We start from the raw sequence: 13,767 nt of genomic DNA on the forward strand, positions 1-13,767 counted from the left end.
CACAGTAAACATCAGGTATATTTCTAATTAAACAATGCCGATTTTTAAAAATCTCAAATATATTAGCAACCAAAGCACAGAATTTTTAAATTCATAAATTACTGGTTTTGTTTTTTAATCCAGGCAAACTGCGGTCCCAGAGAGGATGAACAGTCTCCTAGTTGAGCAAAGTTGCTGCATTTTTTGCCTGCAGGATGGGACCGAGCAGAGAAATAAAGGGGCTGTGTTGTGTGACAGGGAGTAAATCCTAACATAAGCATTCCAACGTGGAGCCGGGCCACCCCTCCCTTCCCTAGCCTGTCATCCTCCTGCAAAGTGTTCACAATTTGTTGTCCTTCCTTCCAAAAGCCAGTAGACACAGAATCAGCTTTTCCTGGCTCTGCCTTACAAGTTGGGGCTGCCTGATGGAAAACTGAAAATCCAAAGGAAGGATGCAAATCCACCAAGGCCCCCTCTGCCAGCAAATTGGTGTGAAACCGTTGCTTCAGAAGCAGCCACTCCCAACCCAATGAAATTAAAAAGAAGGACTCATTTGAATGTCTAAGTGGCTTTCTGCAGACCCTCTGCTGCAAAGCAACAGCCTCCCTAGCTAAGCGCCAGCCAGTACACCATCGCTCTGTAACAGATGTCTGCAAATGCTGGGACTATCTCGCAAGTGCCCCCCATGCCCAATATGAAAAATTCACAAGCTCTGTCAAGCAATGGTTACCTAGAGCAGCATGCTGAGCGTTTGACCCAAGCAAGGGCCAAGCAGTCTGCTAGGAGTTTAAGAAGAGCTGGGGGGAGAAAATCATACAGGTGGAGCCGGCTTCCCACGAGTGCCGGGCATCCTGCTAGGGCCCTCGGGTGCCGCGCGCCCCGGCTCACCTGGTACACGTCCTGCAGCCCGCACCACGTCCGCAGCACCTGGTGGCAAGCCCGCAGCCTCTCCGTGTACCATCTCCGCAGCGTGGACACGGTCAAGTTCCACACGAAGCGGCTGCCGCTGAACAGCAGGTCCTCCACACCACACATGAACACCGAAGCCATGCCTCCTCCTTCGCTCCGAACCCGGGTGTCCCGGCTCTCGTAGCTGCAGCCCCTACCCCAGCGGCCCACCCGCCTGGGCTCCCGACGCCGACTTCTGCTGGCAGCTGGGGGTCAAGCCTGCCACCAAACTCGTCTTTCACCGTGCGTCCTGGCCAGGCTCCGGCGGCATGCCCTGGGATTGGGTGTCCGCCAGCCAACGGCTGCGACTGGCACACAGAAGCCCAGTGTCCACCCCCGCCCGCTCGCAGCGCCGAGCAAGCTGTGCTAAGCTCCACCAAGCTGGCCCTCGGCGCTCCCCGGGCACGGGAAGCCCTGGCCGGCGAGGACTCCCCCTGGCGCTTCCCCAGGGCGCGGGGCAGGGACGCACGCGGAGCAACTCTTTGCAGGCTGAGAGGGGAGCTGCATTTCAGCACACTTAGCTTCCACGTCTTGCGCGCGCGCGCGTACACACACACACACACACACACACACACACAAATACGCACACGCACCCCGGCCGAGTAGTCTCCTAATCTACCTCGGGGAACACCTTACTCATCTTGCTCTGTTCACACTGATAAACACCTCGGGGCTGCCACAGATGCAGAAGAGGGAGAGAGAAAAAAAAATCCTCCAAACCATCCCTTTGGACCCTACTCCTGGGGGAATAGCCACGAATGTTTCCTTGGTTCTGTTGGAAGCAGGAGATGAAGGCAACAGTCTCAAAGCAACAGGCGGCCCTAGAACCTGCCTTTGCTCCTAACTTGAGGGTCTCAGAGAAAATGACAACCTCTTGTGGTTGCCAGCAGGAGGGCAGGTTCCCTCACACCAAGATGCTGCTAATTCCAATGCAGCAGTCAGGGAGGAAAACAGAGTTCTTGATCCCTTGTAAATAGCTTGCCTGTTACTACTGCTGGGAAACAGAAGCCCATAAGAGAATCGGTGGTTTCGTTCTGGAAAATTCAGCCTCTGGACATGTCTAACCTCACCTGCCAGCACCAACCTGCGTGGGTAGTTTATTCTCCACTCAAAACCAAAGGAAACTGTCCCACCACTCATGAAGTCACTAGATAATTAATTTTATTTATTTATTTATTTATTTATTTATTTATTTTTAAATTGTCCCTCAGGAATTGATACTGATTGTTGGAAACATTTGGAAAAGGGAGCTCAAAGAGTACCACCTACCACCAGTCTCTGTTTTCCTTTATTTATTTTTGAGACAAGGTCTGTTGCCCAGGCTGGAGAGCAGTGACTCAATCATAGCTCACGGCTGCCTTGAACTCCTGGGGTGAAGTGATCCATCTTCCCACCTCAGTCACTTGAGTAGCTGGGACTACAGGTGTGCACCACCAGGCCGGGCTAAGTTCATTATTATTATTATTATTACTATTATTTTAGAGATGGGGTCTCACTATGTTGCCCAGGCTGGTTTCAAATGCCTAGGCTCAAGCAGTCTTCCAGCCTCAGCCTCCCAAAGTGCTAGGATTACAGGCACGACCCACTGTGGCCAGCCTCTATTTTCCCTTAGAATGTATGACGATTTCTCATAGCAAAAGTGCTGCAGCAAATTTCAGGATGGAGTTTTTTCCTGAATCCATCTGTAGGTCAATTGTCTGTATTTTCTCGGCTGTTTCACACCTGGGTTGTTATCTGTGCTATTAAGTGGCACCAAAAGGAAAGGTAAGGCACCAAAGCTTTTCTCCTGAACTAGCCCAGAAGACTCCAGAACAGATTATCGAGAAGTAAATCAGCTTGATTTCAGGTATCAAATGTGCTTTTAGAATCTTAATTCAGGTGAAACTCAATCAGTCAAAAGACGAAGAACACAAAATCTGTCCTCAAAGTGCCTGTTGTTTTCAGTGACTGTAATCAGAAAACTTTTAAATGACATTCGTTTCTTTGATAAAATTGCCTAAGAGTTTTTGTTGAATTAGTTAATAGGACACAAGACTTGACCGAAGCTTTGCAAAGCTTTCTTCACAGTAAATCTCCTCTATGTGCCATCACTATTAGTATTGAGTTTTTTTCTTTTTTCAAGATGATGATAATGATGAATCTGAATAGATTTTACTGAATCAAAAGAACATGAACTCAGTTTGAAAAAGAAATGTCATCATGCTGAATGGAAAACTACAGAACTTCAAAAATGGCCTATTAGTATGAGCAAATGGTGGTGATACATTTCTTTTTTTTTTTAAACGATGCAGTTCGACTGTGTTCTCGGAAATGTGGGGCAGCCAAGGGAATACCAGAATAAAACCTACAACAGGGTCAATTACCTCTGTCTCATGACACCATCCTCTCAGAAGAGAGGCTCTAGAAACACTCTGGCTGTTGGCTGTGTGTAGGTCTAATGTCAGCAGTCACTTTCAAATTCCATCATTCTCATTCAAGGTTTCCAAAGTCAGGGCAATTTTTTAGAAGATAGGATGTGGTATAATAGGGGCTCTCAAAGTGTGGTCACTGGAGGACCAGTACCTTTAGCATCACCTGGGAAGGTGCTAGAGATACAAGCTCTCAGGCAGCCCAGGAATCAGAAATTGTGGAGGGTGAGATGAGTGATCAGAGCTTTCATTTGGTCTCTGGAGAATTCTGACTCATGCTAAAATTAGAGAACTACAGTATGATAGTATGGTGATTAGAAGCTAAATCTCCTAAAAGAGACACACCCGACTTCAGATTTCTGCTTCTGAGGAACTGTGAGACCCTGAATAAGCTCCTTAAATCCACAAAGTCTCAATGTCCTCATGTGTACAATGTATTATCAGTATTCACTACAAAAAGTTTGGGGAAAATTAAGTAAAATATTCTCTATAAGGTCTTTAGCACAGTGTCTGGCAAAGGGTAAGCATCCAAAGAAAACCAACCACCATCACCTCCCAAATCACGAATTGTTTCAATTTTTTGCACTCAGATAAAATAGTATAAGCAAAATGTGGGTTTTTAAAAATATAGATGTAGTGGGTATAAGTGCAGTGTTGTTATATGGATATATTGCATAGTGGCGAAGTCTGGGCTTTGAGTGTAGCCATCACAGAATAATATACATTGTATTCCTTAAGTTATTTCTCCTCCTTTATCCCCTCCCACCCACTGACCCTTCCCAGTCTCCATTGTCTCTTGGTCCACTTTTTTTTTTTTTTTTTTGGAGACATGGTCTCCCTCTGTCACCCAGGCTGGACTGCAGTGGCACCATCTCAGCACACCGCAATCTCCACCTCCCGGGGTCAGGTGATTCTCCTGCTTCAGTCTCCTGAGTAGCTGGGATTACAAGTGCACAACACCACACCAGGCTAATTTCTGTATTTTTAGTAGAGACAGGGTTTCGGCATGTTGGCCAGCTGGTCTCGAACTCCTGACCTCGTGATTTGCCCGCCTCGGCCTCCCAAAGTGCTGGGATTACAGGCATGAGCCACTGCACCAAGCCTTCTTAGTCTGCTCTCTATGTCCATGTGTACTTATTATAAAATGTGTTTTTAAATTTCAACTAGTTACCTGCGTGTACTTTCCTATGACTTTCTGTTTGCTGAAAGTGAAAGTTGGTGGCAACTTGTTTTCAGGGAGCAGTTCTGTTGGTCTTTCAAGTTCCCAAAAATCTTTTTGAGCTTGATCTTCCCTACCAGAGGCAACTTTTCCTGTGGACTCAGAAAAGCTGGGTGCAAGACAGGAGAAGACATCTTATTCCCACTGACATAAACATTGATGCTTTTTTTCTTATCCAAATGGCTTTCCTCTTTTGTAGAAGTTCGAAGGTCAAGACTGAGTGATTTTAGAGGGAAGGAAGTGCAACTTCCTCCATGAGTGATTTTAGAGGGAAGGAAGTGCAACTTCCTCCACTCCAGGGACTGCAGTGGGTGGCAACTGAACCCAGATGTGCAGAAGTGGAGAAAAGTGCTACCCAAGTATGGCATCATCCTTAAAATGGACTAGCCACATGGGACTAACCAGATCCCAGACACACGCCCTTGAGGCTGGTCTAAAATTTTCTGTGGAAAAGGAGGTAAATCAAGCTAGCTTCAACATTGCCTTGCTTTTTCTTTCTCTTTTTTAAGAAGAGGATTTTCTTTCCTCCTCAGCACAGAGTTCCCTGCAATACACTGTAATTTTCTGCAGCTCTCTCTGGAGGCTTAAGAAGATGCTTCGGGTGACAGCATTACTCATACACCTGGGAGTTGTGCTGTCGTAAAAGAGAAATGGTCATTATGCTTGAGGCTCCTGTAGGTTCCCCTTTGAGGAATCGGCAGGAAGAAGAGCATGAAAGCCAAGAAGATAGGACAAATTCCAACCCCTGTCTCTAGGAAGAAAGAGCAAGTTAGTGAAATGGCAGCTTCCAGTGATCCCCTCTGCCTGGCAAAAACACAGAGTCCAACTAATGTCTGTGGTCATTTTTCAGCTGTACTCTCTGCACAACTGAAAAACCAGTGTCGGTGAACTGACAGATCATGGACATCCAACATAGGGCTTGAGGTGAATGAAAACAAGGTCTAGTTCAATGGTTCTCAAACGGGGACAATTTTGTACCTCCCTCCCATGCTGGGACATTTGGCAATGTCAGAAGACATTTTTGGTTGTCACAACTGGGAGGTGCTACTGGCCTCTAGCAGGTAGAGGCCAGGGATACTGCTAAACATCATATAATGCACTGGAAAGCCCCCACAGCAAAGGACTCTCCTGCCTAAAGTATCCCTGGTACAGAGGTCAAGGAACCCTGATCTAATTAAATGCTACACCCTGACCAGGCACGGTGGCTCATGCCTGTAATCCCAGCACTTTGGGAGGCTGACACTGGCAGATTACTTGAGGTCAGGAGTTTGAGAACAACCTGGCCAACGTGACAAAACCAATCTCTACTAAAAGTAACAAAAATTAGCCGGGAGTAGTGGCGTGCACATGTAGTCCCACCTGCTTAGGAGGCTGAGGCGGCAGAACCGCTTGAACCTGGAAGGTGGAGGTTGCAATGAGCTGAGATAGCACCACTGCACTCCAGCCTGGGCAACAGAGCGAGACTCTGTCTCAAAAATAAATAAAAAATAAAATAAAATAAATGCAACACCCTGTTCTTCCTCTCACATGACCAGTTGTGGAGAAACAGTCTTCCCTCTTGTTATTTTATTCCCAAAAGGCAAAAGAAATGAAGCAATCACTGTATAATGGTTTTTTGTTTGCTAGGTTTTTTTTACACAGTCACAATTTTGAGTATAATGAACTCAAAGTCTTTTGAGAAATAACCGGAATGACGTTTCCTATGATTTTCACTTACGATTTTTAGATACTTATCATCCAAAGGGAGAATAACTATCATAAGAACTATTAATATTTTTGTACTTCAGTTTTTGTTTTATCATTTCATTTATTTATTTATTTATTATTTTATTATTTTATTTTTTATTATATTTTAAGTTCTAGGGTACATGTGCACAACGTGCAGGTTTGTTACATATGTATACATGTGCCATGTTGGTGTGCTGCACCCATTAACTCGTCATTTATATTAGGTATATCTCCTAATGCTATCCCTCCCCACTCTTCCCACCCCACGACAGGCCCCGGTGTGTGATGTTCCCCACCCTGTGTCCAAGTGTTCTCACTGTTCAGTTCCCACCGATGAGTGACAACATGCAGTGTTTGGTTTTCTGTCCTTGCGATAGTTTGCTAAGAATTATCATTTCATTTAAGTCAGAGGCTCCATAGTACTAGAAGAAGTCTTTCTTTGGCATGTTTATAGAAAAAAAATCCCCCCACACTAAACCCAGGTGGAATGCTGATGCCTCCTTTGGGCCAAGCACTGTTATGAAAGTCTCTGACTGTACACACGACAGGATATTGCTCCTCTCAGTTCACTTTTCTCTATTAGACTGTCAGCTATGTGAGGAACCACTGTGATGTGACACGGAAGTAAGGCTGGCTGGAATGGCTCCTCCTTGTGCAGGAGTATCCCATGCACTGGAAGGCATTTAGTGACCTTGGGCTCTGCCTGCTAAATGCAGTAGTGCCCCAGTCATTTGGACCACCACAACAGAAAGCACCTCCACACATTTCTAAATACTGCTGGGTGGGGTAGTAGCTGCCCTCATTCAGAAACCACTGGTGCAAGCTGGGAAAGGGCCTTATTCATATTTGTTTCCCCAGTGGCTGGCACATAGCAGGCAATCAATAAATGTTTATTGAACTGACCAATAAATGACTATTTGTCTTAACGGTGAATACAGAAAGTGGTTCATCCATTCCCAAAACACAGTCTTATTCATTAGAAAATTATGTATTGAGTTCGCACTATGCATCAGGCAGGGAACTAAGCACTCAGAACACTGACAAGACTGAGACGATCTCTGTCTAAGCAAGTCCTAGAGGAGAGTGGGGAAGTCAGAAGAAGAATCTGAACAAGAAATGTAGAGGAGCGGGCACTGCCACAGGGGTTCTAATAGAGACAGGTGAGTGAGGATGGGGGGATTAAGGGATGCCTCCCTGAGCACGTGACTTTCAGCAGCGACCTGAAGGCTGAGCACGGGAGAGCCAGGTGATGATGGGGGTACATGATAGCAATCCAAGGCACAGGGAACCTTGAAGACAATGCTTGTGGCAAGAAGGATCCCATATTTGTAGAACATAAGGGAAAGGGGCAAGGGGGATGCTTGACGATTAGGGGACCAGGAAAGCCCGGCAGGGAGGCTGCTGCAGAGTTCTAGGGTACAAAGAAAGAGCTTGAGGCAGGGCTGTGGGAATATCTACATAACACTAAGCTGAAGGAGTGTTCCTGTTCCTCAGTCCTCGGGAACTGGGGGGCCTCACACGCAGAATGCGGTAAGAGGTTGGTGGGCAAAAGTGCCACCCTCAAAGCAAGCTTCTCTTGTGGCCTCTGGGAGGGCTCCCCCACTATGCAGTGGCAGGCTCCTCACTCAGGGGTTGGGGCTCTGAATGCCTCCTGTCCCGCTACATCCCATTCCAAACAGGAGGTAGGAGGCCGAGGGGCACAAGTTCTGTTTCAATGCCACTCACGCCAGAGGCTAGGTGACTGGCCTCCTGCTTTCTTTCATCTTTCCCTTTGACTGAGAGATTAAGGGACATCCTTCGGTCTTGGCCTCAAGCAGGAGGAGATGGAAGGAGACACGCAGAGTGGTGGAAGCCTGAACTGGAGGAAGTAGCCATTGTCCCTCTCATAGCCCAAGGCTGATCAGCAGGCTGCTTAACTTTCTGCAGCTGACTATGAATGGCTTTTTGGCATCACAAAGGGCTAAAAACCCTACAAGCAAAATAATATCCACCACTAAGGTACCTATTCAGCATCTATTCTTTGGCTTCAGCAAACTCATTTCACTCATGGGGGGTGGAGGAGGGGGAAGTAAAGCAAAACTTTCTCATCTCCCTCATCTGTTATTTTATCAAATTAAAGTCTCCTTGCTCAAAGAAAAGAGGAGGGATGCGATCTATATTGCCTGAAGAAGTACAAAAAAAAAAAAGAGCAGCATGTTGTGAGACTTTGTGTTGTACTTATTTTTACTAGTTAATCCACTGAGCAGACACTGGAAATTCCTGCCAGATCAAATTTTAGAAGTTATCTGTCTAGATGTAAAAGCATCCAAATGGGAGGATGGTTCCAGCGAAGCCCAGTGGACTGGAGGGAAAGGGCCAACCGCCTTCTTTAAGGGAGAAATGGTATCAATCTTGTGACTGACCTCCCACCTCCAGAATTTGTCACCTTTTATTTATACTTAACCTACATGTACTTCAACAATGACAAAAATAAAAAAGTTATAAATTGGTCTATATAGCACCATTTTTTCTATACTTAATAAGTATACTTAACTGACATGTACTTCAACAATGACAAAAAAAAATAGTCATAAATTGGTCTATATAGCACCATTATTTTTTCTAAATAAAAAAAGGCAGCTTTGCTTATATCATCAGTTGATTCTCACAATATATATTTTCCCAAGAACAAGTAGGAGAAAGTTATTTTGCCCCATTTCATGGATAAAGAAACTGAGGCACAAAGAAGCAGGATGATTTGCTAAAGGTCAGTGGGAAAAGCATTTATGATGGCATTTTTAAAATGGTGTAGTTGCTAATTTTTCAGTCCTTTTATTTTAATTAAGAGATAAAAGAATGAATTTCTTTTGTTTTTACAATTTGATTTGGGCCTCAGACTAAAATTTATAAGGTATTGTCTTAGACAGTTCAGGATGCTATAACAAAAGTCCCACAGGACTGAGTGGCCTAAACAACAGAAATTTATTTCTCACTTCCCAGCTCTGGAGCTGAGAAGTACAGGATCAAGGTGCTGGCCAACTTGTTTCTGGTAACAGCCTTCTTCCTGGTTTGGAGGTGGCTGTTTTCTCCCAAGACAGAGTTCTGGTCTTTTCAGCCCCTTATAAAGCCACCAATCCTACCATAGAGACCCCCAGTCCCATGGCCTTATCCAAGCCCAATTACCTCCCCAAAGCTCCACCAAATACCATCACACTGGTGTATGGTTTCAAATATGGATCTTGGGAAGACAAAACTATCAGTCCACAGCGGGCATGAATGATTCTAGGATGTGTTTTATTACTTTAGGAACTGAACATGACAAAAAGTCCACCCTTTGGGTTTACCCAATTTAATTAAGAATAAAACAATGATCTAAAAAGTCAGGAAATAACAGATGCTGGTGAGGCTGTGGAGGAATAGGAAGGCTTTTACACTGTTGGGGGGAAGGTAAATTAGTTCAACTATTGTGGAAGACAGTGTGGAGATTCCTCAAGGATCTAGAACCAGAAATATCATTTGACCCAGCAATCCCATTACAGGGTATATACCCAAAGGATTATAAATCATTCTCCTAAAAAGACACATGCACACATATGTTTATTGCAGCACGATTCACACAGCAAAGATTTGGGATCAACCCAAATGCCCATCAATGATAGACTGGATAAAGAAATTGCAGCAGATATACACCATGGAATATTATGCAGCCATAAAAAAGAATGAGTCCATGTCCTTCACACGGACATAGATGAAGCTGGAAGCCATCATTCTCAGCAAACTAACACAGAAACAGAAAACCAAATACCACATGTTCTCAGTCATAAGTGGGAGTTGAACAGTGAGAACACCTGGACACAGGGAGGAGAACATCACACACCAGGGCCTGTCAGGGGGTGGAGGGTAAGGGGAAGGAGAGCATTAGGACAAATACCTAATGTATGCAGGGCTTAAAACCCAGATGACAGGTTGATAGGTGCAGCAAACCACCACGGCACATAAATACCTATGTAACAAACCTGCACGTTCTGCATATATATCCCAGAACTTAAAGTAAAATTAAAAAAAAAAAAAAGAATAAAGCGATGAGAAAAAAAGAAAATCTATAATAAACAGTAATTTTTTTATGGTAGAAAAAAGAGCAGTTACTTGAAATTCAATGGCTCTTCACTCCTATACAATAAGTGACAGAAGAAAAACAAAAAGATACATGCAAAATCTTTATTCTCCAAAGACCAACCATATTACCTAGGTGTACATAGTAGTCAACTGCAATACATTGAGAAACAGACATTACCAATAGCAGTGGCTTGCAAAGTATTAAAATATCTCAAGGCCGGGTATACTCTGACCATCAAACAAATATGAGCAATAGGTTATAAAAATAAACTATTTTCCCATTATTGCTAAAAATACAGAAAATTTGGTAGGATTATTGCTAGGAATTTCAACTATTTGGCCCTTAGCAGTAAGAGCAAAAGAACAGAAAGAAAAAGGCTAGCATCCCAAAAAAGGGACATGAAAGTATTTCTTGTATCTTGCTATCCTAAAATTAACTTTTTAGGATAGGAACATACTGTTCTCAACTACAAAATAAATTGTATACAAGAAGAGCAAGCAGCAGGAAGCAGCATACTACAAGCCTTGAAACCTATGGCTATTTTATACAGTGGAGAAAATAGTTGTGTATTCCTCAGACTAAGAGTTCAGGGAGCTTTAGGCAGTATTTGACAGGAAAGAAGAGAAGAACTGCATGATTTTGTCTTGAGTCAATAATACAGAAAGAAAAGAGGGGTTTTACTTCTGAAGGGACTAGCACCAGAGAAATTTAAGGTAGACTTCCTCACCCTAAAACAGTTCCATTATTATCTCAGTCTGGTGGGTTTATAGATAATTTTGGTTTATCCTATTCCCCTCTTTTTCAAATAATCTTATTTTGCCAGTGTCCTTTTTCTATGTTGCTGGTATGAACTATTGATCTAAGGGAAGGCATAACACCCGACTCTGGCAATAAGCTATAAAGTGAAGCTTTCCAAAGAGTTATAGAAAACAGGGGCTGGGTGTGGTGGCTCATGCCTGTAATCCCAGCACTCTGGGAGGCCGAGGTGGGTGGATCGTTTGAGGTCAGGAGTTTGAGACGAGCCTGGTCAAGATGGCAAAACCCCTTCTCCATTAAAAATACAAAATTTAGCCAGGTATGGTGGTACGCACCTGTAATCTCAACTACTTGGCAGGGTAAGGCAGGAAAATCGTTTGAACCCAAGAGGAGGAGGTTGCAGTGAGCTGTGATGGCATCACTGCACTTTAGCCTGGGTGACAGACTGAGACTCTGTCTCATTAAAAAAAAAAAAAAAAAAAAAGAGTTACAGAAAACATATCCCTCTCTGAAGAAAAGAAACATCACAATAATTTTGTCAGCACTTGAAAAGATGCTGAACATTATTAATTAGTCATTGAAGAAATGCAAATCAAAACCACAATGATATACTACTTTACACCCATTAGAAAGGCTATAATTAGAAATAAGGATAATAACGAATGTTGGCAAAAATGTGGAAGAATTGCCATCTTCATACATTACTAGTGGGAATGTAAATTGGTATAGTCACTGTGCAAAAGACTGGAGTTCCTCAAAAAGTTAAAAATAGAATTACCGATTCTTCTCCGAGAAAACACCAAATGGCGAATGACACGGGTGCGTGGGGGGGGGGGGGGGGGGGGTGGCCCGGAGGCCCTGGTGGCCCTGGTGGCCCTGGGATGGGGAACCGCGGTGGCTTCCGCAGAGGTTTCAGCAGTGGCATCCGGGGCCGGGGTCGCAGCCGTGGATGGGGCCGGGGCCGGGCCGAGGCCTGGGAGCTCGCGGAGGCAAGGCCGAGGATAAGGAGTGGATGCCCGTCACCAAGCTGGGCCGCTTGGTCAAGGACATGAAGATCAAGTCCCTGAGGGAGATCTACCTCTTCTCCCTGCCCATTAAGGAATCTGAGATCATGGACTTTTTCTTGGGGGCCTTTCTCAAAGACTAGGTTTTGAAGATTATGCCGGTGCAGAAGCAGACCCGTGCCGGCCAGCGCACCAGGTTCAAGGCGTTTGTTGCTATCGGGGACTACAATGGCCACATCGGCCTGGGTGTTAAGTGCTCCAAGGAGGTGGCCACCGCCATTCGTGGGGTCGTCATCCTGGCCAAACTCTCCACTGTCCCCGTGCGCAGAGGCTACTGGGGGAACAAGATCGGCAAGCCCCACACTGTCCCTTGCAAGGCGACAGGCCGCTGCGGCTCTGTGCTGGTGCGCCTCATCCCTGCACCCAGGGGCACTGGCATCGTCTCAGCGCCTGTACCCAAGAAGCTGCTTATGATGGCTGGTATCGATGACTGCTACACCTCAGTCCGGGGCTGTACTGCCACCATGGGCAACTTTGCCAAGGCCACCTTTGATGCCATCTCTAAGATCTACAGCTACCTGACCCCTGACCACTGGAAGGAGACTGTATCTACCAAGTCTCCCTATCAGGAATTCACTGACCACCTTGTCAAGACCCACACCAGAGTCTCCGTGCAGCGGACCCAGGCTCCAGCTGTGACTACAACATAGGGTTTTTATACAAGAAAAATATAGTGAATTAAGCCTGAAAAAACCATATGATCCAGCAATTCCTTTCCTAAGTATATGCACCACAAAAGTGAAAACATGCATTTTTAAAAAGCTGTACACAAATGTTCATGGTAGCGTTATTCATAATAGCCAAATGGTGGGAACTATCATATGTTTATCAGCTGATGAACAGATTTTTAAAATGTGACATATCCATATAACGGAATATTAGTCAGCAATAAAAAGGAGTGAGGTATATACTCAAGGGAATTGAAAACATTTGTTCACACACACAAATTTGGACATGAATGTTCACAGAAGCATTCTCCATAATAGCTAAAAAGTAGAAACAACTCAAGTGTCCATCACTTGATGAGTGGATATGCAGAATGTAGTATATGTATATGATGGAATACTACTCAGCCATAAAAAGGAATGAAATACTGGTACATAGTACAACATGGATGAATACTGAAAACATTATGTTAAGTAAAAGAAGCCAAACAAAAATGCCACATATCCATAGAGACAGAAAATAAGTTAGTGGTTGCCAGGGAGTTGGGGGGTGAGGTGGAGTGAGTAGGGAATGACTATTAATGGGTATGAAATTTCTTTTTGGGGTGATGAAATGATCTGAAATTAGATAGTGGGGATAGTTGTGCAACTTTGTGATTATACTAAAAGCCAGTGAATTGTACACTTTAAAAGGGTGAATTTTATGGTATGTGAGTATAAATCAATCGATTAATAATGAAATAAGCAATTGACAAAAAAATAGATAAGTTTAAAAAAAGAAATGAAATCTATGCCAAGACATGGATGAATCTCAAAAACACTGTTAAGTGAAAGAAGCCAATTATAAAGGACCACATATAGTATTGATCCCATTTATATGAAATGTCTAGATTAAGCAAATCTA

The 13,767-nt window shown here is 44.2% G+C and overlaps 1 protein-coding gene and 1 pseudogene across 2 annotated transcripts in view; one reads left to right on the forward strand and one right to left on the reverse strand.

Annotated features, from left to right (window-relative positions):
- FRMD4B (FERM domain containing 4B) overlaps positions 1–13,767 on the reverse strand; it is a 360,856-nt gene that overhangs the window by 209,321 nt on the left and 137,768 nt on the right. The window contains exon 1 of one of the 2 annotated variants that reach the window (XM_033210403.1): positions 868–1,343. The exons of the other annotated variant lie outside the window; for it this stretch is intronic. Within the exon in view, the coding sequence (XP_033066294.1) occupies positions 868–1,029 (162 nt within the window). The 5' untranslated portion in view covers positions 1,030–1,343. Of the gene's footprint in view, positions 1–867; positions 1,344–13,767 lie in introns of those variants that run through there. 2 annotated transcript variants of the gene reach the window in all.
- LOC117083121 lies at positions 11,992–12,891 on the forward strand (annotated as a pseudogene).

Source organism: Trachypithecus francoisi, unplaced genomic scaffold (genome assembly GCF_009764315.1).
Source record: "Trachypithecus francoisi isolate TF-2019V2 unplaced genomic scaffold, Tfra_2.0 Lachesis_group0, whole genome shotgun sequence".
In the NCBI taxonomy this organism is placed as follows: domain Eukaryota; kingdom Metazoa; phylum Chordata; class Mammalia; order Primates; family Cercopithecidae; genus Trachypithecus; species Trachypithecus francoisi.